Below are 27,159 nucleotides of genomic sequence, written 5' to 3'. Positions count from 1 at the left end.
CATGCATGTGCTCTCAGTCTCTCCAACTCCAAGAAGAAGCCCACTGCTTTCTGGGGGTCTCTACACACTTCACTCGTGGAACCAAAAGCTGCGTGAAGGTGCTCAGAACACTGTACAACCACCACTGTATGGCGAGCTGGCGACAGAATCAAAGGTGGAATTATGAGTATGAGCTATTAAATAAGAGCAACAAGGAATATTTTTACCTTTTAGGTACTCACATCCTCTTTGCTCCTTTTAGGACTACTATGCTAGGATGTGAGGTAGGGATCGGGGCAACGTGGCCTTTGTGATAGAATGATATTGATACTTTCCAATTTTTTTTTTTTTTTTTCAACGTTTATTTATTTTTGGGACAGAGAGAGACAGAGCATGAACGGGGGAGGGGCAGAGAGAGGGAGACACAGAATCGGAAACAGGCTCCAGGCTCTGAGCCATCAGCCCAGAGCCTGACGCGGGGCTTGAACTCTCGGACCACGAGATCGTGACCTGGCTGAAGTCGGACGCTTAACCGACTGCGCCACCCAGGCGCCCCAATATTGATACTTTCCTACCAAGTAATGTCTAACATTTCTTAAGGTGTTTTCACACTATCTTATTTGAGCCTTCTGTGATGTGGACAGAACAACTGTTATCATCCCTGCATGACCATGAGGCAACTGAAGCTTGAGGACAGGTCCGAGGTCTGGCCTCAACAAGTAAGTAAAGAAATCCTCCACCAGAGGAATTAGAGCTTCTCTGTCTTTCTATCCAGATCTGAGCCAAACTGTTATGAAGGTTCAAGTGGTTTTATCTGGTAAATCATTTTGCACATTGTATTTCCAGCTTGCCACATCCCAATGCAACAATCAAACACAAATTCAGTGTTGCCATAAATTGCCTAATAGGGTGAAAACATCATTGCCCTTGGAAAATGTGTAAGCCAATGTGGCATTAGAGTCTCCGCTCTTGGAGGCAAAGCTCTACAGCACCCAAGATATTTACCATCTGAAGAGTTCAAATTCTTCTATTCAGACTGATGTTACTTATAGACTAAAGCATAAATCTCTAAAGGACGCATGAGTCTCCAATCTTTGTCGTAAATGACAAAAACTGTATCGTTTCTTCTGTTATAAGAAGTTAGTTCTGCACAGAAATTATTATAGCACTAACGGGAAAGATCTCACTTCTTCCTCCCGTTCTTCAGACTTCTTCGATGATAACACTGAAAAGTGTGTACAGACCTAAAATTTACATCACTCGCTTCCTCCCTTTTAGCTCTCTAAACCTACAAGGATTCCAGCAGCTGTCGCCCGAATGGATGTCGAGCCCAGGGCGTTTCCAAATCTGGGTCAGACTTCGGGCCAAGGCAAAGATCTGTAGCGACTGTAGCCAGCGACCAAACCTGGACAGATCAAAGAGAAACATTCAAAGTCAGACTGGGGACGAGAGGACCAGGAAGCATGAAAGAACCCCACCTATCCTAAAGCCTTGCTGCTCTGAGGGCAGTAAAACCTGGGAATATCAGGCCCCATTCCAGACATACTGACTCAAAATTCGCATTTTAACAAGATGCTCGGGGGACTGCACCGCTCAAGAAACACTAGTCTTAAAAACTTCTATCAAGCAGGATCACTTGGGTGGCCCAGTCAGTTAAGTCAGACACTTGATTTCAGCTCAGGTCTTGATCTCATGGTTTGTGGGTGTTCCTGAGTGTTTGTGAGTTTGGGCCCCACGTCAGGCTCAGTACTGCCAGCTTGGAGCCTGCTTGGGATTCTCTGGCTCCCTCGCTCTCTGCCCCTCCCCCACTCGTGCACAAGCACACACACATGCTCTCTCTCTCTCAAAAATTAATAAATAAATAAATATTTTAAAAGCCTTGTATTAAGTATACTTCAGAGGAATGACACTGTGCATTAACTTCAATGGGTTGTCTATTTAACCACGAACTCATGTGACTTCTGCTGCTGCTTCATTAGTGAACAGGCAGAGGTGAAAAAATAGAATTCTGTATCACACTGCAGATCTGTCCTTTGCCCAAGTAACAGGAAGCTATGTTGCTTTCATTACAAAAGTTTCAGTATACTCACAAAGCTAAAGAAAAATAGGCCAGGACAAAATAGACTTGGTTTTCTTTTTGTTGACATCAAATCTGAGGAACATCACCAAACCTGAAATCTCACAGGGCTTGGGGTCATCAAGCCGAAACGAATGTCCATTAAGTGTCTATTAAATCCAAGATTTAGTACATGCTTAATATTAAGAGCCTCCTTAAGAGGAATACTACTTTTGGGAAATCTTTCTTCTTAGTAGCAACACATCATTGTACGACCAGGGACTGGAAAACCCTGTACTAGACTCTGAGAAACCTGAAAGGAAGGAAATTTAGACTTTAATCAAAGAGTCTATAAGAAAAAAGAAGCAAATAAAAATATTGGAAAACAGGTAGAGAAATACATCAGATACGTAATAAAGCAATTAGCCCTTTCATGAAGATGGCACCGAAAGTGAAAAAAGAAGCCTCTGCCCCTCCCAAAGCTGAAGCCAAAGCAAAGGCTTTGAAGGCCAAGAAGGCAGTGCTGAAAGGCGTCCACAGTCACGAAAGAAGATCCGCACATCACCTACATTCCGATGGCCCAAGACACTGTGCCTCCAAAGGCAGCCCAAATATCCTCGAAAGAGCACCCCCAGGAAAAACAAGCCTGACACAAACAAGCTATGCCACCATCAAGTTCCCACCCGACCCCCACCCGGACTACCAGCATCAGCCATGAAGAAAATAGGAGACAACAACACACTTGTGTTCATTGTGGATGTCAAGGCCAACAAGCACCGATCAAACAGGCTGTGAAGAAGCTCTATGACAATGATGTGGCCAAGGTCAACACTCTGATCAGCCCCGACGGAGAAAAGAAAGCATATGTTTGGCTCCCGACTATGATGCTTTGGACGTTGCCAACAAAATTGGGATTGCCAACAAAACTGAGTTCAGCTGGCTAAATCTAAATTTTTTCACCAAAATAAATAAATAAATAAATAAATAAATAAATAAATAAATAAATAAATTAAGTGGTACCAGTGTACTTAATGCACACAAGTACTGATTCAGGCAAGAAACCTGAGGTTGGTTAAGCAACTGACTTTGGCTCAGGTCGAGGAAATTGAGGCTCAGAAAGATTAGGTGGCTACCCCGGATCACACAACAAAAAAAGTGAGAGCCTAGGTTTAAACCCGGGTCTGTCTGAACCCAAGGGAAGGGTCTTTCAAGTTCACACAGTCTAGCCTGACTTTCCAAATCAACTCCCAGAAAAATACTGAAAACTTCCACAAAATAAAACAAAAATACCTTAGGAAGTAGTTTTTTCGCAGAGAAGGATTTTTCACAACACGAACCGTGGGTGTGCCTTAGGACTGACTGCATCTGCTAACCTCACCGATCCTATGATGCAATTAACCTTCCGGTTTTCATTTTACAAAGACACACACACAGAGGCTGAGCGAGTCTGAAATACTTTACCCAGGGCTATCCCATGAGGAGCAGAGTTGGACCTTCACCTCCCGGGATAAATTCCGCAATGTTTCTACTACTTTCTTGTGCCTTTTTAGCGTACACAGACCCTGAGATGGCTAAGTCCTTAGAGAAGCAGATTCAATCTAGGACCCCTCAACCTCACTTAAAAGGGTTTGGGGGGTGGAGACCGGACAGTGTTTATGAGAAGACAAAAGGAAATCTTAAGGATTTTTTAATCAGATAAAAATCATGGGAAGGCCTTAGCTCTGGGCCAGTGGGAGAGTTATGAGGGAAAAACTGAGCTGAGAGGGGTTTCACTGCCCAATCACACGCTCACACTACAGAATAAAGGGCACAGGAGAGACAGAGCGGACTAGTGGTTGCCCAGGCCTGGGTGGGGAAGAGGGGACTGACAGGAGACAGCCAAGTAGGGTGGTTTATGGCAGTGTTCTAGTTCTTTTTTTTTTTTTCAGAATTTTTTCTTTAATGTTTATTTATTTTTGAAAGAGAGAGAGAGAGTGGGGGAGGGGGAGAGAAAGGAGGACAGAGGATTTGAAGTGGGTTCTGTGCTGACAGCAAAGAGCCCCCCCGATATGGGGCTCAAACTCAAGAAACCATGCGATCGTGACCTGAGCCAAAGTCGGACCTTAACTGACTAAGCCACCCGGGGGGCCCCTACGGCAGTGTTCTAAAACCCTTGTGATCATGGTTGCAAAACTGTGAATATACTAAAAGCCACTGAACGGTACGTTTTAAATGAGTGAATCACATGATATATGGACTATATCTCGATAAAGCTATTAAGAAAAATAGGAGCAGCTCGCTTTAATATACTGATGTGTTCCTGCAAGGATGAAGGGAATTAACATTTTTGCTCGATTACATCGTATTTTATTTTACGTCGTATTTTAAAACGGAAACATGTTTCCACCTAAAGGAATGCTTTGGTAAACTTTTTATGAAACAAAGCATTTTTAAAAGTATAAAAACCCCAACAAAACGGAATTAAGGGCGCAAATGGCAAGGGTATCTATACATTTAGATGTATAACAATCACCATGGTACCAGAACAGAAAAGAAATGTAATAAAAAATTCTCAGTATGTGAGCTTTAGGATCTTCTCAACTAAGCACTAATGAGAAAAATACCCAAAGGATTTAAAAAGCTGCTCTTGCCCTGATGTTTATCAAAGAAAATGGGAGAGGGATTACAAAATAGGAGGCCCCGCTTGAAATGTCATTAAACCATAACCATACAGTGACAACAACCTGCTCAAAAAGGAAAATCCAGATTGCCATCAGAAGGGATGCACAATACCTGGACAAGGTCCTTCCTTCCCACGAGCAAGGCCGAAGTGGCATTCTTCTGACATGTTTCTTGAATATCATTCACATTCAATCTGAAATTTAAAAAAAGAGTTAAGAAGTTTTTTTTTAGTCTAACTTCCTGAACCAATTACCCCTGGACTAACAGACAGACAAAAAGGTGCCTCTTTAGTTGTCACCCAAAATGTCTTATCTGTGTGGGCCTTCCGCTTCTCCCTTGCTACATGATATGGAGAAAAAGCTTACCTACAGCTCATATGAGGCCGTGGGTTCCCGCCTGGGGAAGGTGAAATTGCTCGCCTCTCTAAAGTCAGGACAGGAGGACAGCCTCAAATGTCAATTTGGCAACCAGTCCTTCTATGGATTTCCCCAGGCTTGAGGGTTGAATAAAAATGGATTTAAATACGTGTAACACCGAGGTTTCTAACACAAAGGGTGGTGTGCTGTGTATATGTTACAAAAGAAACACTTTCTGCTATGTATGCAGGTTCGAGAAAAAGGGCGGCCACAGGCCAGCCTCTGTATGCCTGCTACTAGCCTCCCAACTCTCTTCAAGCAAAATGGCCCTGCTTTTAACTGTTTTACATACTGGCACAGAAAGCAGAATTCTGAGGCCGTTCCCAAGATTTCGGCCTCCTGCTCTACACATCTTCTATAATATCCTGTGCCTTTAATCGTGGGTGAGACCAGTGAATGTTGATGGGCTATGACACCCAAGATTAGGTTATTGATCAGTCCACTTTGAATGCGTCAAAAGGGAGATTATCTTAGGTGGGCCTGACCTAATCAGGTGAGACCTTAGAAAGAAGGTGAGGCGTCCTCTCCTGGTCTCAGAGAAGATGAAAACCATCAAGTTCTACGGCTTCAAGGAACTGAATTCTGCTAACCACCTGAATGAACTTGGAAGAGGACTCTGAACATTGGAAAAGACCACCACCTGGCCACCTCCAGATTTCAGCCTGGTGAGATCTGAGCAAGGACCTAGCTAGGCCGTGCTCAGACTCCTGACCCATAGAAACTGAGACAATAAATGTATGTTGTTTGAAGCCGCTAAGTTTCTGGTACCTCCTTATGCAGCAATAGAAAGCTGGTACACCGGTCTTCTAAAACTGCTTTTGAAGAAAGGGTTCCGATACTTAAAACCAAGCAAACGAACACAACTTTGATTGTGATGACTGTGTGATAAGCAGGGCGCACTTACATGTACAGTTCTCCCAGTGACTTGTGAACAGGAAGAAGGCACGCAGTGTCCTGGATGATAACCTTCCCAGCAGCCTTGATGGGTCGATTGCCGGAGTCCGATCCCTCACGCTTGCTTTTCCATCTCCTGGATTTCTGGGGGAGATGACGAGATATAACTAATAGGGACTTGGACGAATGGAAACCTACGGTTGCAGAGCACATCAGAGTTGGGTCATTGGTTATTTGCAGAGGCTTTGCATTACATCATGCCCACAATTATAAGAATCAGCATCTGTAGGAAATAAAAGGATGGCAAAGGGCACTGAGCTCTTGGTCCAAAATCCTAACAGGAAAATAAGCACCCTACCGCAATGCTACATACATTCTGCAGGTGCCCAAAAACAGACGCCTTGAATTTAGAATTAAAAAAAAAACAAACAAAAAAAAACCCCAAAAAACAAGAAGAAAGAAAGAAAGAAAGAAAGAAAGAAAGAACGAACGAACGAACAGCATGTAAATAAGTTAGTAAAGACCACAAAAATGTGGGGGAAGAGCAACTTTCAAGGTTGGGATCAGCCTTAGATTCAAAGTTCTTGCTTGAAACTAACCAAAGGTTTTCTTCTTCTCAGACAGCTTTAACAGGATTTGCTGAGAATGTAATTTACACACAGCGGTGTGGGCTCTGCAAACCTTAATCTGTGGCAGGCAGACAGAGAAACATAGCAGCTCAAGAGAATTACCAGGTTTTTCCTAGCAGATTTGAATTATTTCTAAAAGTGATCATTTTAGGATGTCAAAAATAGCTGAGCAGAGGGACCTGGGTAATGGATGTGGATGATCATGAGCAACTGTCCTGTCTCCCCAGAGCCTCACCTACAAAGGAGCCTGCATGTGGGAAACGAGACATGTCCTGGAAAAGGAGAATTATCAGTGTAGCCTCATCTGGTACATTCAAAATGACAACCAGCCAAGGGAGCAATATTCTATTTTATTTTATTGCTGAAGTTAAAAAAGGGGGCCACCAGAGTGACTCAACTCGGGGGAAGTGACATACTTATTATTTAACAAAGTTGCTAGCGAAAGAGTCTGGAAACTGGAGTCAGAAAACCAAGGTGTGCTGGTCTTATTACGGCACGGCTGGCTCACCGTGACCCTGGCTGAGCTACTCACTGGCTGTGAGTTTAGTCTCATGTCGCTCTCTGTGCTCACCGGTAACTGTTTTAGGATGAGCTCCGTTCCAATCTTGCAAGATTAATAAGGGCACAATGAAAAGGTGAGAGTGCGCACTGAAAACGTGCAATTAAAAAATACGCAATGATTACGAACGTCTATAAGCCCACAGGAACTTAGATTCAATCATTACTTAGATTACTCACAAATAATTCATTTTCCCCAAGTGATTTTTATACAATCACTCTTCCATTCCTGAGTCACGGTCTGCATTTAGTTGCTTCTGACCAGTGACGTCCCCTCTAATCCCCAAAGGTGCCCAATGCAGGTAACTTCCTATTGGCTCAGTAAGTGTACGGAACCTCTTAGATCCAGGACACGTGGACTTGGTTCACGGCAGGTAAACGAAGTTTAGCTGAAGTCTCTGAATTATTTATCATAATTTGTAAATATATATGGCTACATTATCAATTTGGGACCTTAAGCCATTTGATCGTTGGAAGTAATTTAGTTACCATGTGTTCTTTATTCGTACACATTGCTATTACCAATACATCAGGAAGCCTCATCGATTACTGCATAGCAGCCCTTCAGTTCTCTACCAGCCCTGGCTATTTTCTAAAGAATTGTGTATATATTCATGAAAACACTAGTCTTTTAGCCACAAATAACATGATGTGGATGCAAGTAAGGGGAGAAGGTGCTAAAGAGCAAACAACCTGTCCGCATGGGCTGGAGGCAGGCAATGTTAACTGACACAAGACGGAGGTCGTCACACATGCAGGAGATACTTTGATGTGACCGGTTTTAGGGAGGGCAATTTCGTGTGCATCTACAGGGCAGTGACGGGAACAGCACAGTGTGGTTAACTGAACAGGGAGGGTGTAAGTACACCGACTTTTTCATCCAGGTTTCCAGGAGTTTAAAAATCCCAGGAAACAACACCCGAGTAGGTCTCCCATAATTGGTCATCTCAGATGAGACTGAGGGGACTAGGTTGAAAAAGTAGGAAAGAAATAAAAGACCTACAGTAAGAAGATTCCACCTGGAATGGAATATGATCCACCTCACGGGTTTTCTGGGATGGGTGGGAGGCTTCTCAAATACTGTTCCAGGCAGACACTCTGGCTCCTTATTACAAAGAGAAAACGAGCAGCACTTGGACAGTTGAGCACTTCACTGTAGCTCCATTTAACTCAACAGTGGAAATAAAAGGAGGCCTCACGAGGGATGGGGTCTACTAGCTCTCAGACCACACTGCAAACCTCAATTTCTGGCCTTTGGAAGCGAACCTAATGAAAGCAAAATACTAAGGTCCGTGTGCCCAAACTGGTTCCTCTGCATGCAGACTAGCTCATTTAGACATGTTTTTCCTCGCGGACTTGAGTTATTTCTGAAAGCGATCACTTTGGAATGTCAAGAATACTTGAGCACAGGGACCCGGATAATGGACGTGGAAAATCATGAGCAAGTGCCCTATTTTCCCCACAGACTTAACTCCAAACGGCTGTGGAGGAGCCAGGACACGGGCAGTGAGAGATGCCCCTTGACACAGTCCAAGCGTGTAAATGTTTGACACAGGATTGAAAGATGTGTCTGTCATTACGAACATCAGCTGCTGCTTGGGGCCGTTCACCCTCTGCGAGTGTGAGCGTCACACGGCTCTCCGGCAGAGCGGGCGTTGCCTCCACCTCACAAACGAGGATGTGAGGCCATGCAGAGCTGGGATTTGAACACAGGCTGTCAGGCTGCTAAGCCCATACCTGTTAACTCGTTTTTGAGCGCAGGATTTCGGATCAAAAAAGAAAAAAAAAAAAAAAAGCCCTAAGCCAAAGCTACCTGTTAATACGTAAGCAGTGTGGTCCATTTTTAAATGGAATCACTTCTGCATGGGAGGAGATCAACATCTGACTGCAGTGAGGCCTGCCCAACACACAGCCTCTACGATTAGTTCTCATTTCACTTCTCCGCCAAGTACCACGAGCACGTTCCGCGGAGCCAGAGCAGCACGTTGAACACTGGCCGAGACACGCGGCGGCCAAAGCTACTGGCTTCACGTGGAGCACACCAGGCTCGGGCCCAGATGCTGTATTTCAGGCCAGGCTCCGGAGCCGCAGCCTCAGTCTGTTTAGTCTCCTTTTGGGATGCGTTAAGGGCGGGCACGTTCAGAGAGAAGAGAAGTGAGTCCAAAGAGATGCTTTGCCCCTGCCTGTCTGCTGTCCCTGGTTATAGAGACTGGTGGAAACAAACCCATGGGAGTCATCAACAAGTACTGGGAGAAAAGGAGAAGACAGTGGTCTTGGACCACTTGCTGCCATTATCCTTCACTGAATGATAGAAATCACAGTCTGTATTTCCTGGAACTTCCTTGTCAACTTCTGGAGACACCAGGCTTCTAGGTGTTTCTCTGATGTAGAGATGACGTTTTGTGGAAACTCACGAAGCTGCCCTTGAGCCTGTAACAGAAGGAGGTTCGCCACCACTGGATCTCCCTCACCAGAGCTGCCACCAAGAATCAAACTGTAAGGCAATTGTGGGACAGCGCTACTCAGTCATTGAATCCAGCAAGGAATAACTGCAAACCATTATCGAAATCTATAAGGGGTCAGAAAAGTTTTGTGTTTTCTATTTATTGGTTGGTGGTTTTTAGGTATGAACTATTTCCCCTTCAGCCTAGAGGGTCCCCTGCTACTCAGTCTAGTGGCCAAATATTCTGGGGATGCAATTATAACAAGGCTGCCTAAATGAAGACATGCTCAGTCTCAAATAAGAGGTTGGGCCACGGGTCCTTGCTGCTTCCTAACGAGCACGGACAACTTTCCTGCAGCAAGAAAGGGTTCCCATCCCATCTACTCTTCCCCGAGACTTCTTCTTCCCTTCCATCTTGCTGGCGATTTTAGGAATCTCTCGTCTGTGCAACTGCCAGCTGATGACACACGAGGCTGACATGTGGCTGAACTTTCCAGGTGAGGGGAGGGCACTTTGGCACGAAAGCCCCTTAAGCCTCCTGCGCTGCCGCAGTCCCACTCTGATGGGCTTCCATCTGGATACTTTTCTGTGCAAGGATCGGTCCCTCTGGGAGGCCAAGGGCCCTGCACTTCTCTTAGGTCTTCTCAACGCCCCATCAGTAGAAAATGCCCCCTTCCCCACAGATTTCATAAGCAGGGATTGAGGGAAGAGAGACACAACAAGACAGACAATTATCACATGATGAGCACCGGGATGCTCCTCTGAACATACCAAGAAGGCGTTCATGGGATCATAGGAAAGAGGACAGGGAGGAAAGGACCGGGGGGAGGGGGGAGGCATTGGTGCGAATAGCACTGAATGACAACCAATATAGCCAGCTTGCGACTGTACCACCAGTGTTACTGCTACAACCGGAGGCGACATCAATGCCAATAAATGGGTTAAATGTAAAAACAGCCCAAGAATAAGCCACCAACTGCTTCGCAGCAACCCCACCAACAATGCATAATCAGCAGAGTGGGCAGTGAGTCAAAATGAGTTCCTATTTCAATAGCAGCAGGAGCAGAGACTTCTGGAAAATCAGTGGAAATTCCACAGTCGGGTTGGCTGGGACAGGCTTTTGGAGGAAAGGTGGCCACGTTGGCGGCTCCGCCTCCAAGTTGTCGGCAGCAGTGGCACTTGAGAATCAGGGCTCCTGATTTCAACTGGTTTTGATATGAAAAGGCTGTAGGACTGTTCCCCTAAATATTTTGTAGACCCAGTGAAATTTACAAAAAAGCCACAAGGCTGCCCTACACAGCCTGAGGCCACCTTGGCACTACTGAAACATGGAGGGGGTGGGAGAGGAAGACAGAAGAGGGGGATGGCCAATAGGAATGAGTAAGAAGGAAAGAAAAGGAAGAGAGATGTCCACAGCAGAGGTTTTGTTGCAATGCAAAATACTGATGGTAAGGAAAAAATTTGTTCCAGAGAGTTCCCGAAGGATTAAAAACTAGCTTATGCATCATGCCAATGAAGCAGGTGAGCACTTCCCTCTTTGAACTAGACTAAGACGATAAAAACAGAGAGACAAAATGGTGGAAGCCTCTTATATCTTCCTCTGCTTCACCCCATGCCAAAGGTAGGCTTTTGAAAGCTCCAGGAAATTATACAAATACTCCAAATGAAATCAGGTGAGCTAAAGGCTTACAGATGGGGTTCTTTCCAAGAAACCCAGTGTTTGGCTTCATTTTCAAAGAAGTCCATTCACAATCCTTAATGATACAAGTACTCATCCATTTGAAACTGGATGAAAAAAAGAGGAAGCCCTCGGCACTTGACTCCCAAGAGTGAAAAATTTATTGTGCTGGTCCTGAAAACCAGCCAGCCTGTCATTCAGGTTCCTCAAAGCCAGGCAGGTGGCATTTTATTCTTGGGCCTTTGGGCAGACAGGATTAGTCAAGGAGAGCATTTGCACAGCGCACAGTACCGGGAAGTCGTTAATTGCTTGTATGGACCAACGTCGCCGGGCAGAGCGAGGAGACATCTGTGCGTGAAAACGTTACACCCAGGAGGAGGGAAGAAAAACACCAAGAAAATTAAAAGGGAAAAATATAGAATAAAATGAAAGCTTCCCACATATTTGATGGATTAAAAGGTACCACAATATACTGCAAAATCAGGTTTGCATGACTAAAAATCTGAACCTAACCACAGCAATATTTGGAGATTCCCTCACCTCCCTCCAGACCCACTGCACTCCAAACCCAGCTTCAATGTCATAATTCTTTGGTTCAAAACACATTTCAAGATATTGAGGAGGCTGGCATCAATACAGCTCTGACAAGGTCAAGGTTTATAGTACTCTCATGAGGATTAAGATCGTAGGGCAAGCAGAGAAATTACAGGTAGAGGGTCTACTCTCCCCATCAAGAGCATACATTTGTGTGAGAAGATTCTCATTCCTAAAAATGAAGAAGTTCGTTGGTAGACTAACACCAAATTGTTTCTGATGTGTGGTTGGGGTGGGTGGGGCCAATGGGGGAAATTGGAAGCCTTGACCTTGGGGTTGCAGGACTATTTTCGGAGTGACACTATGGGGAGGCAAGAGCCCATGAGAAATGAAGGGAATGAGGGAGCAAAGCTGAAAAGCTGCTGTCCCGGGGGCACGTGCTAACAACATGCGCATCAGTGTGAAACTGGGGCTGAAAAGCACTGTTTATGGGAAATCAGAAATTATCCTATTAACTTCAAGACCTCCTCAGTTATTTACACTTAGAGCTATTTTAGCAACATAAACTGAAGCATGGGTGGAGGTTGCAAAATGTAAAAAATGTTTATAGGCCAATGCCTAATGTTTATCACAAGTTCTAGGTCTTCTGATTTGCCCTAGGAATAAACAATATTTCACCAACTATTAATAGGTGGTCCAGTTACCAAATGAACGTTAGCATCTCTCTGGGCTTTCTAACTTCCTATGAAATTTGATAGTTGTTTCTGGGTTTTTTTTTTTAGGTCTCTCACATTTTAAAATATTTAGGAGAGAACCTTGGAATTTCATCTGGAGAACATCTGGGTGAATATGATAATATGACCTAAGTAGGGCAGGTCAAAAACACACCAAAAAACAAGAGAAACGAACAGAAAATCCCCAAAGACTCCATAAAGATTCTTATAATCTCCAAAATACTCTATAATTCCTTCACTGCTATACTTTAACACGGTCATATTTTTTTCTTTTATTCTTACTCATTTATAGACCTCAGGGGTAGAGATCTAAAAGAGAATAAAGATATGTAGGAGAAAAATTGGGGCTGAAAATAAAGACTTCAGCACAGAGAAATTTAGTGATCTGGCATCATTTCGAGAACAAAAGTAATAAAAGTGGTATTATTTGACATGTCAAACTAGATACCTGAGGATAAGAAAATACTCCTTGAGGGATAAAACCATATTGACCTCTAACAGGAAAGAAGATGGCCTATATAAGATATCATGGCCGGGTTGCCGTATTTCATTTCCCTAACTCCCCCACCCCTCCCTCTGCCCCGTGTAAATGGGATGAACGTGAACAAGGTTTAAGGAGAGATGAATGTATTTCAGATTCATCACAAAATGACTCACTCACTTAACTACTTTATACAGCTGAACCACATGAAACTTTTTTTTGAGATTAAAAATGGTCAAATATCAGTCATTTCATAGGATGTCACCTAATAACTACTATCTATCTGTCACCCACTGAAATGTGCCTCCCTCCCCCAGGGCTTCTAGAGTTCTTATAATGTTCTACTTCTTGGCCTGGGTGTTGTTAGTTCACTGAATTATTGCCAATGATTTGTGAACTGTTCTGTATGTATATTATACAGAAATACAAAAGTTTCAAATAAAATTATAATAAAAGTGTCTGCTCCCCTTTTATGTGGTCACTATCTCAAATAAAACCTAAAGACCATGTGCTATACTAGGTCATCCTAAGGGACTATAAGAGCCCATTTTCTGTGGAGAAGCTGTACACCGGGAATGATCCCAAAATGAAGGATCACAGTCCTCCCCCTCCTCCCCAGAAGATCCTACCTGATACAAGGTAATTATCTATGTGCCTTTGGTCCCTCTTTGTGACTGTGGTATTTATAGTAAAAGAGGCCAGACCGTGAAAAACATGGGCGTAAGGCTTTACAAATGCTTTTGCATTAGGAGAGGCCCCATGGTGGAAACGGAGTTATTTTGACTAGACATGGCCTTTTTGCACTATCAGGGTCAAAAGTGCTAGTCAACCTACTTTCCCAATCCAAACCCAAGCATGAGTAACACATGACATGATTCGAAGGAGGACTGAGAACTCTCTTGGACTAAGAGATCTCCTCAAATGGGCCCTTACACTCAAGAAAATTCCCCATTTACCCAACCATGAGTCTGTTTGGCTATTATGTCAATAAAATGCCCTAGTTCTGACCATCTAGCCAGCTGCCTGCTAGCTTGCTTGGAGGGAGTGGGGGGGAATCCTAAAAATTTTGAATGTAAAGGACTTGTGGGGATATATGTGTTCTGAGACAGTCAGCAACGGCCAGAGGGGCACAGTTCCATCAGAGATGTGAAGAAGGGGACTACGGAAAGGCAACAAAAATATCACTGTCCCCATTCAAGCGAGTGGTTCTGTCCAAGGTCAGGTCCTATCTCAAGCATCAGCTCCTGCCGCTCGCTCATTTCAGTCACATACAAACTCCAAGATTACACAAAGTCAGAGGTGGACAACTATCAGTGTGAACCAAGGTTAGACAATACAATGCAATCGAAGTGAAGACACCTCTAACACTTGCTGGAAATTGGGTTTTTATTTAAAATAATTCAATTTTTTAAAAAACACATTTCAATTAGAGTCAATCCATCATTTAGCCGGGGACAACAACAAAGAATTCCTAAGGACCGAGCTCTGCTTAAAACATCATTTCAGTTAAAAGCCAGTTTAAACCAGCCTCTCAATCTGACAACACAGGAAGAGTTCTTAGAAGCATTCCTACGCTCTGCCAACATTCTCTACACTGTCATCACCAAAGGCTTCTGCTTCTGACAGCTTAATAGCTACATTAGGAACGATGAGTTCCTTAAGAACTCAGGAACACAGGACAGGCTCGGGTGATTTTGTATAAACTGACCATTCAGATGGGCATTTCAGTGATTTAGTAAAAGCCTAAGACCTCTTAGAGATCAACTTTATAACTTTTCACCACTATGAACTTCTAAATATATCGAGATCCCAAGCCTTCAGAAGCATCCCTAAATTTGTTGACAAACATCAGAATATGAAGGAAGATCTGCAGCTAAATTATGCTACCTGAAACAAGGGGAATCAAGCTTCGTAAATGGGGGTAACAAGGATAGGGTTAAATGGGGAGCGAAGAATATGGATTCTAAGAACCAACCCATCCCTCCACACACACAATTCACAGTAGTTAAAACCAACTGAAAGGAACGAAGCAAAGGTCTTTCTTGAACCAACTAATTTTGAAAGTTAGAGACTATAGGGGCATCGCTAACTTAGGTGCTGTGCAGAGCAGGCAGGGAGACAAAGAACGAAAATCTAGAAGGAATAAGAATCAGAGGCCATGCCTCTCCTGCTTACCCGCTCCTTGTAGTAGAAGGAGCTGATGGAGACCTGCTCTTTCTCACTTCGAGTGGGGCTCCCACTGTATAAACGAAGGTTGCCAGGGGCCTCTGTGCGGATCTTCATTGGCGCAATCAAGCCAGTATGATAAGCAGACAAGGCTGACAGAGACCTGTAGTTGAAAACAGAATTATCCATACTGGCTTCAGTCTTTCCTTATTTCCAAATACTGTTGCTCTTAAGCACATGATGAAACCAAGAGGAAAAGATGGGTAAAACGGGAAAAAAAGGAAACTCAACAAAAAAAACAAAACACGACTTTTGTCTGCAAAAGCGGAGAATACTTCTAAGACTGTATACATAGAAAATCAAAGGAATCTACAAACTATGAGAATGAACAAGTCAATTTAGATACAAGGCCAATCTATAAAAATCTGCATTTTTATACATTAGAAACAAACATTTAGAAATATCTTAAAGTTTTCATTTACAATAGCATCAAATACCTAGAAATGAACTTAATTTAAAAATGTGCGTTGAAAACACAAAATATTGCTGAGAAATCAGAGAAGTATCATGTTAGTGGATGAGAAGTTTCCATATTACTGTCAAGATGTCAGTTTTCTCCAAACTGATCTGTAGAGTTGACACATTTCCAATCAAAATATGAAGAGAAGTTTTGTGTAGAAACCAATTAGCCATGTCATGTTTTTACAGGAATGCAAAAGACCTTGCCAACAGCCAACATGATCCTGAGTAAGAGTAATAAAACTGGAGGACTTACTAGCAGATTTGAAGACTTACAATATAAAAGCTACATTAAGAGTATAGTGTTGGCATAAAGAGAAACCAAGAGAGCAAAGGAAAAAAGTAGACTCTAGAAATAGACCCACAACCATATTCAATTGATTTTCAACAATGGTATCAATGCAATTTTTTTTTAATCAATGCAAATTCAATGAGGAAAGTCAAAATTTTTCCATGAATGGTGCTGGAACAATAACTATATAGCTCTACTGAAAAAAGCAAACGTTGACCCCTACCTCACATCATACACACAAAAAATTAATTTGAGATTGACTACAGACCTTAAAGAAGGACTCTAAAACTATAAACTTTTAAAAGAGAAGAATATTTTTGTAACCTTGGGTTAGGCAAAGATTTTTTTTTCTAGAACACAAAAGCACTAAACATAAAATTTTTAAAGTGATAGATTGGATTTTATCAAAATTAAAAACTTGTATTTATCAAAAATCATTACGGAGAAAGACAAACCACAGATTAAGAGAAAATCTATCTGGACTTCCAGCAAACGATTTAGAACCAGAATAAAGAACTGACACAAATAAATAATAAGAAACCTAGTCCTATAGAAATGAGCAAAATACTTGAACAGGCACATCACAAAAGAATATACCCAAATGATCAATGAGCACACAAAAGCTGCCCAACAACACCAGTCATCACCACAGTGAGATACCACATACCCATCACAATGACTAAAGTTGAAAAGATTGAAAATATCAAATTTTGGAAAGAATGTGGAGCAACTATAATTCTGAAACATTGCCGGTAAGAGTGTAAAATGACACAACCACTGGGGACAGACTTTTTGGCAATGCTAAAAAAAAAAAAAAAAAAAAAAAAAAAAAAATCAAACATACACCTAACCTATGACCCAGGGATTCTGCCCCTTGGGTAGAGAAGTTAATATACATGTCCATAAAAAGACTTCTGTGTGTAGGTCTACTCATGATAGCCCCAAACTAGAAATAATTCAAATATCCCTCAAGAAGAGAATGATAAATTGTATTATTTTCATACAATGGAACCATCGATATATGCAACTCTGTGGATCAATTTCAAAAACATAAGAGACTCTTAAATATGGAGAACAAACAGAGGGTTACTGGAGGGGTTGTGGGAGGGGGGAATGGGCAAGGGGCATTAAGGAATCTACTCCTGAAATCACCATTGCACTATATGCCAACTAATTTGGATGTTCCACTATATGCCAACTAATTTGGATGTTCCACTATATGCTAATTTGTATATAAATTTAAAAAATAAAATTAAAAACAAAAAACAAAAAAACATTAAGTTAGCAAAACAGGTGAGACACAAAACAGCACATGCTGCCTGATGTGCTACTTAGATGAAGCTCAAGCACAGGCAAAACCACAACTACAATGATGGAAGTCGGAAGACTGGTTTCCTCTGGGTGTAAACAGAGAAAACTCCTGTTCTGTATGTTGATCTGGGTGTTGGTCATCAAGGTATACACTTCACATCTGTGTACTGTAAATCAGACCTCACTGAAACACTGTTAGTGTGCAAACCGTTCTAATAGGAACATTCTTCCCTCTTATCCGAAGCCCAGATACACATATTCTTGTTTCCCTTTGAGAGCAGGTGCTTGTTTTCTAGTCCAACCTTTCAAAAACAGAACCCAAGTAATACATGGGGTCTCTGACACTTAACTCCCCAGGCCTGTGCAGTCAAGGTCTCATCTGCTCAGGTGACTGCAGAGATTGGCAGACTCCCGGGACAGCAGTGGTGCCTCCTCGTGCACTCGGTTCAATCTTTCTTTCCTGGAAGTATGCTAATTATATTTCATCCCATACATCCACGTGTTCGCAATGGGAGGACTTTCATGTTATCCTAGACACCGCACTGCAGGGGCAGAAGTCCCTCGTACGCACCTTATAATTTTTAAGTTTAAAAAACCAGTGGTATGGGGGAGGTTGTGCATGTGTGGGCACGGGTGTATATGAGGACCCTCTGTACCTTCCACCCAATTTTACTACATACTTAAAACTGCTCTAAAACATGAAGTTTATTAATTAAGAAAAAAAAAAAAAACCTTTATGATGGGATCCAGCAATTCTGCTCATAGGTATATACTGGAGAAAAATGAAAAGCTGTGTCCACACAAAAACTTGTACATGAATGCACAAAACAGCATTATTTGTAATAGCCAAAAAATGCAAATAACCCCAATGTCCACAGACTGATAAAGAAATAAATAAAATGTGGCATATGTATATGACAGAATATTATCTGGCAATAAAAACGAAGTCCTGGGGCGCCTGGGTGGCTCAATCGGTTGAGTATCTGACTCTTGATTTTGGCTCAGGGCATGATCTCACGGTTTGTGAGATTAAGCCCCCTGTTGGGCTCTGAGCTGAGTGTGGAAGCCTGCTTAAGATTCTCTCTCTCTCTCTTCCTCTCTCTCTCTCTCTCTCTCTCCCTCCCTCTGTGCCTCTCCTCTGCTCACACGTTTCTCTCTCTCTAGAATAAAATTAAAAAAACAAAAAAAGAACTACTGACCATGCTACAATATGTATGAGCCGTGAAAACACTACACTAAGCAAGGGGCGCCTGGGTGGCTCAGTCAGTTGAGCATCTGACATTAGCTCATGTCATGATCTCATGGTTTGCGAGTTTGAGCCCTTCGTCGGGCTCTGTGCTGACAGCTCAGAGCCTAGAGCCTGCTTTGAGTTCTGGATCTCCCTCTCTCTCTGCCATCCCCTGCTCACACTCTGTCTCTCCCTCTGTCTGAAAAATAAGTAAACATTTTTTAAAAGTTAAAAAAAAACATTACACTAAGTGAAAGAAGCCAGTCACAAAGAACCACATAATTATATGATTCTATTACTATAAAATGCCCAGAATAGGCAAAATGATTGACAGAAAGTACATCAGTGTTTGCCCAGTACTGGAAGAAAGGGGGACTTGGGAGTGTTGACACCTAGGGGATGCAGTTTCTTTTGAGGGTAATTAAAAATGTTCTAGAACTGACTCTAGTGATGGCTGCACATGATCTGTGAATACACAACAAGCCACTGAATTACATACTTTAAATGGGTCAACTGTATACTATGTGAATTATATTTGAGTAAAACAGGAAACACAGAGCCACACGCCAGGCTGTATTCTAAATGCTTCCCAGGGATTAACTCATTGATTCTTCCCAGCAACCCAAGTATGTAGGTGTCACTATCATCCCCAACTTATTGGTGAGGAAACTCAAGGATGGTTTAGATAACTTGCCTAAGGTCACAGAACAGCAGGGCCAAGACTTGGACCCGGTGGTTTGGCTCCGGAGTCCACATTCCCATTTGCTACCTTAGATCTCCTCTTAAAAACAAAACAAAGCAAAGAAAAAACCGACACACAGAAAAATAATGGAGACCAGACAGGAAGCATGTTAAATTGCTAACGATGACTCGCCATGGAAAAGAACAGCTTTCAAATCTTAACTGAAAACTTCCATAATGTTGGAGTTTTTCCAACCACTGAATGTAGTTTATAAAAATTTCACATGTTTTGGTAATGTCAGAAGTAGCATACTAATGTTGTGGAACTAGAGATGACCTTCTTTTTTGTTATTTTTCTATTGTTATTTAATGTTCAAATAATACTTTAGCAACAGGGGAAAAGAATTTGCCTTGTTTTGACAACAACTTTTATCAGACTTCTTCTAGTGGTTTGGTGGTAACCTGACAGTACAAATCTCAGCTGAGTAGCAATTTAATGAACCTGATCTTTCTCCAATGAATCTTCTAATGGGTATTTACTGAAGAACACACACTGTCCCAAGACCAACGCAGTGATAAACCCCGGATGTCTGCCCACCTATGGCTCCGTGAGTGCAGCTTACACCTGCATCTCCCAGGCTCACCTCGGAGTAGGTTCTGTCGGAGACACTGCTCGATGCATCGTCATAGGCCGCGTGAAATACACCAGATAGCCTGACAAAGGAGACACCACATGGGCACATCAAGGTCAATGAGTTGCACGCGGGAAATCCGAAGGCAGCACCGGTCAGTCCTCGCTACAGCCACACTTTAACAACGACAAAGGTCAGAATCTCTAGGATCCAGGAAGGATGGGATGTGTTTGGTGCAGAAAAAATCTTCTCAGGTACTTTCTACTTCTTTGCTAGGGGACCTGTCCTATGTTGAGAATCAGGGATCGTCAGAATGAAAAAATTAAAACTGCAATTCTGTTGAGTATTCTCAGGATATGTCCACAGAAGCCAATTCAGCATCATACCATTTAACACTCTCACAATCTTTTGAGTTACCAGGAAACGACGACAAATTTTCTGATTTGTCTGAGATTTCTTTATAGACTATAGAACAGTCTCAGCTTCTCACTCTCACAATCTACAGTCAGAGAACCAAAAGAAAGACAAACCTGCTCCACAGAACCTGGCCCCCGAGGTCCTAGGGAAGGGAATGTTGGCATCTTGGTATGACCCATAGGCAGTGGTCACCCGGGCAAACGTTGGTAAGGGCGGAGTGACGGAGTTTGGGAGTGCAAAGGGGTTGCTGGAAGTGCTGTCTTCTTGGTTCTGAAATTTAAAAATTAACAGACTAGGGGCACCTGGGTGGCTCAGTCGTTTAAGCGTCTGACTCTTGGTTCTGGCTCAGGTCATGATCTCACACTTGGGGAGTTCAAGCCCCACATCAGAGTGTGGAGACTGCTTGGGATTCTCTCTCTCCCCCCCTCTCTCTGCCTCTCTCTCTCTCTCAAAATAAATAAATAAACTTAAAAAAAATTTTAACATACTAAAAACCACAGGCTGTCTTAAAGCTGACTTACAAAATGAGGACACATTAGTTTGGGGAGGAAGAAACGAAACAAAACACCAAAGCACGAGTCGGTACAAGAATCCCACCACAAAAGACTCAAGGCAGGAGACGAGCTGGCGCAGGCAGGGCTCCAAACAACTCTGGTTGCGCTTCACTTTTTGCAGGGAAGTGTCTTTCAGGATCTAGAAAAGGCACGAAACACAGTCAAGAATAGCAACCTTCTCTCTCCTGATTCACTTTTATTCTTCAAAGCAGTGGGAGGCCGTGAAGACGCAGGGAGACTGGAGCACAGCCGTGCCTCAGGCTTCCAGTGCAGCAACCTACTTTCCACCTGCTCTAGAGGCACGGAGAGCAGATGCGTTTCTGTGCCCTCTTCGAGAAGCCCGTTCCTCAGCCAGGGTGTGCACACACATCTTTACTGTGAATTCTACTCCTGCCCTGTCCTAGCTTGACCCCTATCCCCCCCAGGAAAATCTCAGTACCTTAGAAGTAATGCTCAATACAAGCCCGGGGGAGAAGATTTCAATCCAGTGGAAATTATTATAATTTTTTTCTTCTTTAAAAACATAAATCCTAACATTTTAAGGCACATACTGGAGACCTAAAGTGACATACACATACTGAAGACAGGCATGTAAACTGGCTGTCCTGTAACGAAGTCATTACCCATGTGGGGCTACAGGGCATGGGAAGTGAGGAGAGTCTGAATTGAGAGGTTCTGGAAGCATACAATTCATGCCAAGTGTTGAAGACTTATTAGTACAAGAATGCAAAGTGTCTCAACAATTGTTATATGGATTGCATGTTGATATAACACTTGGCACATACTGGATTAAGTAAAAATAGTACTGAAATTAATTTACCTGCTACTTTCCATTTTTTTTAGTGTGATTACTAGAAAATTTTAAATTACGTGTAGCCTACATTCTATTTCTGTCAGACAGTACTCAATTAGACTTTTAGAGATACTTCCTAATCCTATCATTTGTATACCAATAGGAAGATCTATCTTTTTTTTATATGTGCAAATAAGACAATGAAATATTCAAATTCCGAGTACAGAAAAACAAAAAAAACCCCAGACTCGTAACTAGAGAGAACAAATAGATGGTTACCAGAGGGGAGGTAGGTGGGAGATGAGTGAAATAGGTGATGGGGATTAACCACACTTAACGCGATGAGTGGTGCTGAGTGATGTAGAGAATTGTTGAATCACTGTATTGTACATCTAAAACTACTGTTAACGCTGTATGTTAATTATACTTGGATTCAAAAAATTCGAAGCCCAAAATGTACCTCTACCACAAAACCAAAGTAACGTCTGAGAGATCTTTACGCCACCTGAAAAATTTCTTGGCTACATATCTTATCCCAAGAAGACGGGCCAAGTGTGTATAATACAAACTAGGCCAAAGCGAACAGCATTTGGGTCAACTTGGTCGGTCAGGACTTTTCAGTTACTTCACACAGGATGCTGCTCACACTGAAAAAAGTGTAGCATCCCCAGCTCGTGGGGCTGTTTAAATGGGGGTTCTGCCTGATTAGCTCTGCATGAACTGACAGAGCAAGTTCCTGAGCCAGCAGCTAAGAGCAGACGCCGTGCCGGTCGGCCTTGTTTCGGGCACCGCCATGCCTCCAGACGCCTCACGTGTTCAACGAGCCAGCCGCGCTCTGGGATGACACCATTTCCTCTCATGGAATGAACTTTTTTAGTGACCTCACATTTTGTTTTCTGATTATAAAGTATCTCTTAGCTTCAGAATACATCTTGCCTACTGTTTCCAGATAAATGAAAATGTACTGCAGGGCTCTTAACCCGGGATTAATGCACAGCTTTAATGAGATCTCTGAGCAGATGAGAGGCAATTATGGAACCGCATCCTATTCACGCACAGTGTTTCTGAAATTATATACCACAGTTGCGCAAATTTTTCTGTGTCGGTTTCATCAGATGTTCAAAGGGGCTCCACGACCCAAAAAGGCTGAGGACGACCTCCACTGTTTGCTACACACAGTGAACAGCAAGGGCTAACCCGGTGGCGCGGAAGGACAGATGACTTTCAAATCTTCTCTATCGGACTTTTCACTCGACCTTACTCCTCAACTCAGACACGGACGCCCGTGGACAGAGGTTTCCTCTTAAGACACCTGAGGAGAATTTGTGAACACAGACCCCCACCTTCAGCAGCTTGGCTTTCATCGTGGACGTGATGGTGGTGGGGTTGATAAACTGGAACGAGGGGGCAGCGTTGTTGGGATACTGCGCGGGGAACTTGACCAGCATCTTGACGCGGTGGCTGCTGCAGTGCACAGACACCGTGCAGCTCCTGTCCGCCGCATCCATCTGCAGGGGACAAAGGGACAACCGCTTGGGAGGTAGGCCACCATTCGTTTTCAGACGCAAATGAATTTAAACAAGCTAAGTGCAAGCTCAAGGTTCCTGGTAAGTGGGTGGAGGGGGGGATTCCCCAAAGACAAGTGAATCTGGAAGATTCAGACAACTTGTGTTCAAGACAGATGTTTCATTTTTAGCACTGATTTAATTAGCTCGAAGTATTCTGACGTAAAAAAGCTTCAACCTAAAGCTGTGAGGTAGACTGGAACTTGTTATATTTATTTTGAGATGAGAAAAGAAAGCAGGAAGAATGGAAATACCTGACTCAAGTTCAAAAGAACTCCTGGGAAAATCCATAGAGACAGAAAGTTGATTAGTCGGCGCCAGAGGCTGGGGGGAGAAGGCAATGAGAAGTGACTGCTAATGGATATGGGATTTTTTAGGGACGATGACAATGCTTTGGAATTAGGGGTGATGGTTGCATAACTCTGCGACTGAGGTTTACAACCACCAAACTGTAAACTTTAGAAGGGTAAACTTTATGGCATGTGAATTTTATCTCAATACTTTTAAAAAAGCACTCCTGGAAAAGGAATCAAGATCTCCTTCTTAAAAGAAACTCACTTGGCTATCCACACTCTTCTCAACTGTTCTCAACAAAGGGGGTATGATCTGAATCAATACAGATAGCCAATTAATCAGAGGATTCTTTCTCTCTCTTGATTTCTTGTGAGGCCCACCAGAGAAGGCAGCTGGAGTAGAGCAAAAAACAGGAACACAGGTGGGAAATCTGGGGACAGATTTCAAATATTCTCTCTTCCACCAAATAGCTGCTGACTTCCGACAAGTCATTACATCTCTTAGTGTGTGTTTCCTCTTCTGTTTAGTGGGGATAAAAGCACGTGTTGCAGAGTTGTTTCATTTATTTTTTTGTTTATTTCTTTTTGAGACAGAGAGTGAGCACAAGGGGGCAGGGGCAGAGAGAGAGGGGGGACAGAGGATCCCAAGCGGGCTCCATGCTGACAGCAGAGAGCCCCGTGCAGGACTTGTACTTGCAAACCGCGAGATCATGACCCGAACTGAAGTCAGGCACTTAACTGACTGAGCCACCCAGGTGCCCCTGCAGAGTTGTTTTTTGTTTTTTGTTTTTTTTTTTAATTTTTTTAATGTTTATTTATTTTTGAGAGAGAGACAGAACACAAGCAGGGAAGAGGCAGAGAGAGAGGGTGACACAGAATCCAAAGAGGATCCAAGCTCTGAGCTGTCAGCACAGAGCCAGCCTGATGCAGAGCTCCAACTCACCAGCCTCGAGACCATGACCTGAGCTGAAGTCGGACGCTCAACCGACTGAGCCACCAGGCCCCCCCCTGCAGAGTTGTCTTAAAGGCCAAAGGAGATAAGTATGTACACACAGGTACATATCCATGCCTACTGTTTGTTGAATCTGGGCAAAAGAGAAACGAATCAAGCTTCAAAACTCCTTCACAGGGGCGCCTGGGCGGCTCAGTCGGTTAAGCGTCCAACTCCCGATTTTGGCTCAGGTCATGATCTCACAGCTCGTGACACAGAGTCCTGCATTGGGCTCTGTGCTCACATCGCAGGGCCCGCTTGGGATTCTCTCCCCCTCACTCTCTGCCCCTACCCCGCCCCTGTGCTCACGTGCACTGTGTCTCTCCCTCTCTCTCAAAATAAATAAACATTAAAAGAAAAAAAAACCTTCTTCACAGACTCAGTTCTCTGAAGGAAAGCATTTCATTACCCGCCGAAAATGAAAAGAGTAAATCTTTCCACATGTTAGACGAACAGAGAGGTTTGGTGATCTCACTAGGAGCTGAAGTCATTAAGGAAATGACCAGCTCTAAGGGCAGGTAGTACAGCAGAGCACAAAGAACCTTGGGGAGGCAGGCGTGGCTGCCAAACTCAGCTCTGCCATTAACTATGGCAGGAACCTTTGCCAACTCACGGAGCCTTCCTGGATCTAAGGATCTTCACACATGGGAAAATAAAGTGTTGGAGCATCTAAGAGGATTTCAGGACACGTGAACACCAGTTTATTCCTTGGTCCAGCTTATGAGAAGAGGGTATGGTAAGAATATAATTTACATTGTAAGACTTCTATTTCCTTAGAAAGTCTAGAAAATAAAAAAGCAAGCAGAGAGGTACACCTGTTAGAGCAGCGGAGCTATCTGTGGCCACCATCCTGGCTCAAATAGTCCCCACTCCCACAAAGTGCCATCTGCAAGCCTGAGCCAATCATTAGACTACTGAGTACCTCCACGTTGACATTCCGGATCTGCACGTTGATCAGGGAGAACTCCTGCTGCAGAGTCTGAGGCAGTCCCAGCTGATCTGACTTCTTCTCTTCCAGGATACTGCTTGGGGGGTCTTCCTTTAAGACTAGCAGGAGAGAGAGGGTCTCCAGTTGTTGGAAAATGTTTTTTGAAAATGAGTCAGAGGGCAGTTCTGGGGTACCTGCCAGAACTGAAATGCACAGAGGGGCACCTCACCTAAAACATCAGTTTAACCAATTACCTTCTTCCTCCCCATGGCTCGAGTTGTGCTGGTGATCCGTATCTTGAGTGTGAAGGGTCTTCTCTGGTTCCGGCAGAAGAGAAATGCTCTCAATGAACTCATCAACACCATCTAATATGTCATTTGCACAAAGCTGCAACAAAGGGTAAAAGATCTAGGTCTCCGGAAGTCAGTGGAAATGTTCATCGAGTCTGGTTCTGACTTAAAAATGGGACTCACGAAGGCTAAAAGACGTCAGCCCAAAACTGAGACAATCAAAATAGGTTTTACCCACCACCAGCTCCCCCTGGTTAAATACACAGGAGAATAGGCTCTATTATCTACATGGAAATTTTTCATCCTGTTCATCCTTTATGCAAGCCTCAGAAAACATTATTTTAAATTCCAAGCCTTTGTGGAGTTATTCAGCTAACCCAAGACCAAAAATGAATACGTGGTACTTTCTGGAGAAAATATATTTAAAAGGCAGTAAGGTGATGATACTTGACCAAAATGCTCAAGAGTGACTTCTTACTAAGCAATGTTGCACATTTTTTAAAATTCTATTTATTTGTTTGTTTGTTTGTTTGTTTTTAAGTAACCTCTACATCCAACGTAGGGCTTGAACTCACAAACCTAAGAGCAGGAGTTGCATGTTCTCATTCCCAGGTTTCAGCACCGAAAAAACCCCAAAACACAATAAACCAAAAACCCAACTCCATGGTGTTGTAAATTTCAGCCAGCATTTTCCATCCACCCTATACGGAGCACTGTGGGGGAAGCAATACAAGGGAGGTGTGGCTCCTGCCTTTAAGGAGCGTGGCCACTGAACGAAAGAACCACACTGAGGCGGAACACAGCAAGGGGCCGTGGCAGCAGGTCACACCAGGTGCCACCGTGGTTCGTGGAAGAAACAGAACTTGTGGGGCAAACCTTGAAAGAGGCTTCAGAGAATAGGTGCCACTGATGGATGTAAAGGGCTCTGAACACTGCAGAGTGTAAGGTTCGACTTCCTAGCTCATTTAGAAGAAGAGAAAGAAATTAAGCCCACAGGCCATTTGCTCAGTAGGCTATCTACAGTCTCCTACCGGGACAGGAGAAAAGGCAGTCGGAGGCTTTTCACGCTTAGAAGTGCCAGATACGAAAGTTGGCTCTTGGAGACCGCAAAGCCTCAGTGTGGCCTATACAAGCCACTCAGCCAACCATCAAGTATTCTTAAATGTCTGTCATGTACCCTCTAACTTCCACAACTACTAACCCTTGGTTTTCTTTTGTTTTGTTTTAAGGTTTCCAGCGTACCCGGTTATACTCCTCCACAATGGCGCTGAATACATACCCTCTGCATCTGGGAATCCACCCGCCACATTCTCAAGGTCTGATCCCGTGACCACGTGACCAGTTGGTAGTCCTTGGACCCTAGAAATCACCAAATAAGAATCCTGGAATTTTTGGAGGGTGGGGTGGGGGGTGCGGATTCAACATCAACTTTGCTA

The 27,159-nt window shown here is 43.3% G+C and overlaps 1 protein-coding gene and 1 pseudogene across 5 annotated transcripts in view; one reads left to right on the top strand and one right to left on the bottom strand.

Moving 5' to 3' along the window:
• The window catches only part of WDR59 (WD repeat domain 59), an 85,745-nt gene that overhangs the window by 9,749 nt on the left and 48,837 nt on the right, over positions 1-27,159 (bottom strand). For 4 of the 5 annotated variants that reach the window (XM_086688903.1, XM_025920536.2, XM_086688904.1 and 1 more), the window contains exons 11-22: positions 27,003-27,082; positions 25,688-25,820; positions 25,428-25,552; positions 23,000-23,164; positions 20,907-21,002; positions 20,423-20,579; positions 19,905-19,974; positions 15,239-15,392; positions 11,606-11,662; positions 6,017-6,150; positions 4,808-4,889; positions 1,272-1,384 (exon numbers count right to left, since the gene is read on the bottom strand). In XM_086688903.1, the coding sequence (XP_086545029.1) occupies positions 1,272-1,384; positions 4,808-4,889; positions 6,017-6,150; positions 11,606-11,662; positions 15,239-15,392; positions 19,905-19,974; positions 20,423-20,579; positions 20,907-21,002; positions 23,000-23,164; positions 25,428-25,552; positions 25,688-25,820; positions 27,003-27,082 (1,366 nt within the window). The remainder of the gene's footprint in view (positions 1-1,271; positions 1,385-4,807; positions 4,890-6,016; positions 6,151-11,605; positions 11,663-15,238; positions 15,393-19,904; positions 19,975-20,422; positions 20,580-20,906; positions 21,003-22,999; positions 23,165-25,427; positions 25,553-25,687; positions 25,821-27,002; positions 27,083-27,159) is intronic. The other variant, XM_086688902.1, reaches the window with a different exon arrangement.
• Positions 2,469-3,011, top strand: LOC147573381 (large ribosomal subunit protein uL23 pseudogene; annotated as a pseudogene).

Source organism: Puma concolor, chromosome E2 (genome assembly GCF_028749965.1).
Source record: "Puma concolor isolate L17-30 chromosome E2, mPumCon1.1.hap2, whole genome shotgun sequence".
NCBI lineage: Eukaryota > Metazoa > Chordata > Mammalia > Carnivora > Felidae > Puma > Puma concolor.
This window is presented reverse-complemented; position numbering and strand designations above follow the sequence as displayed.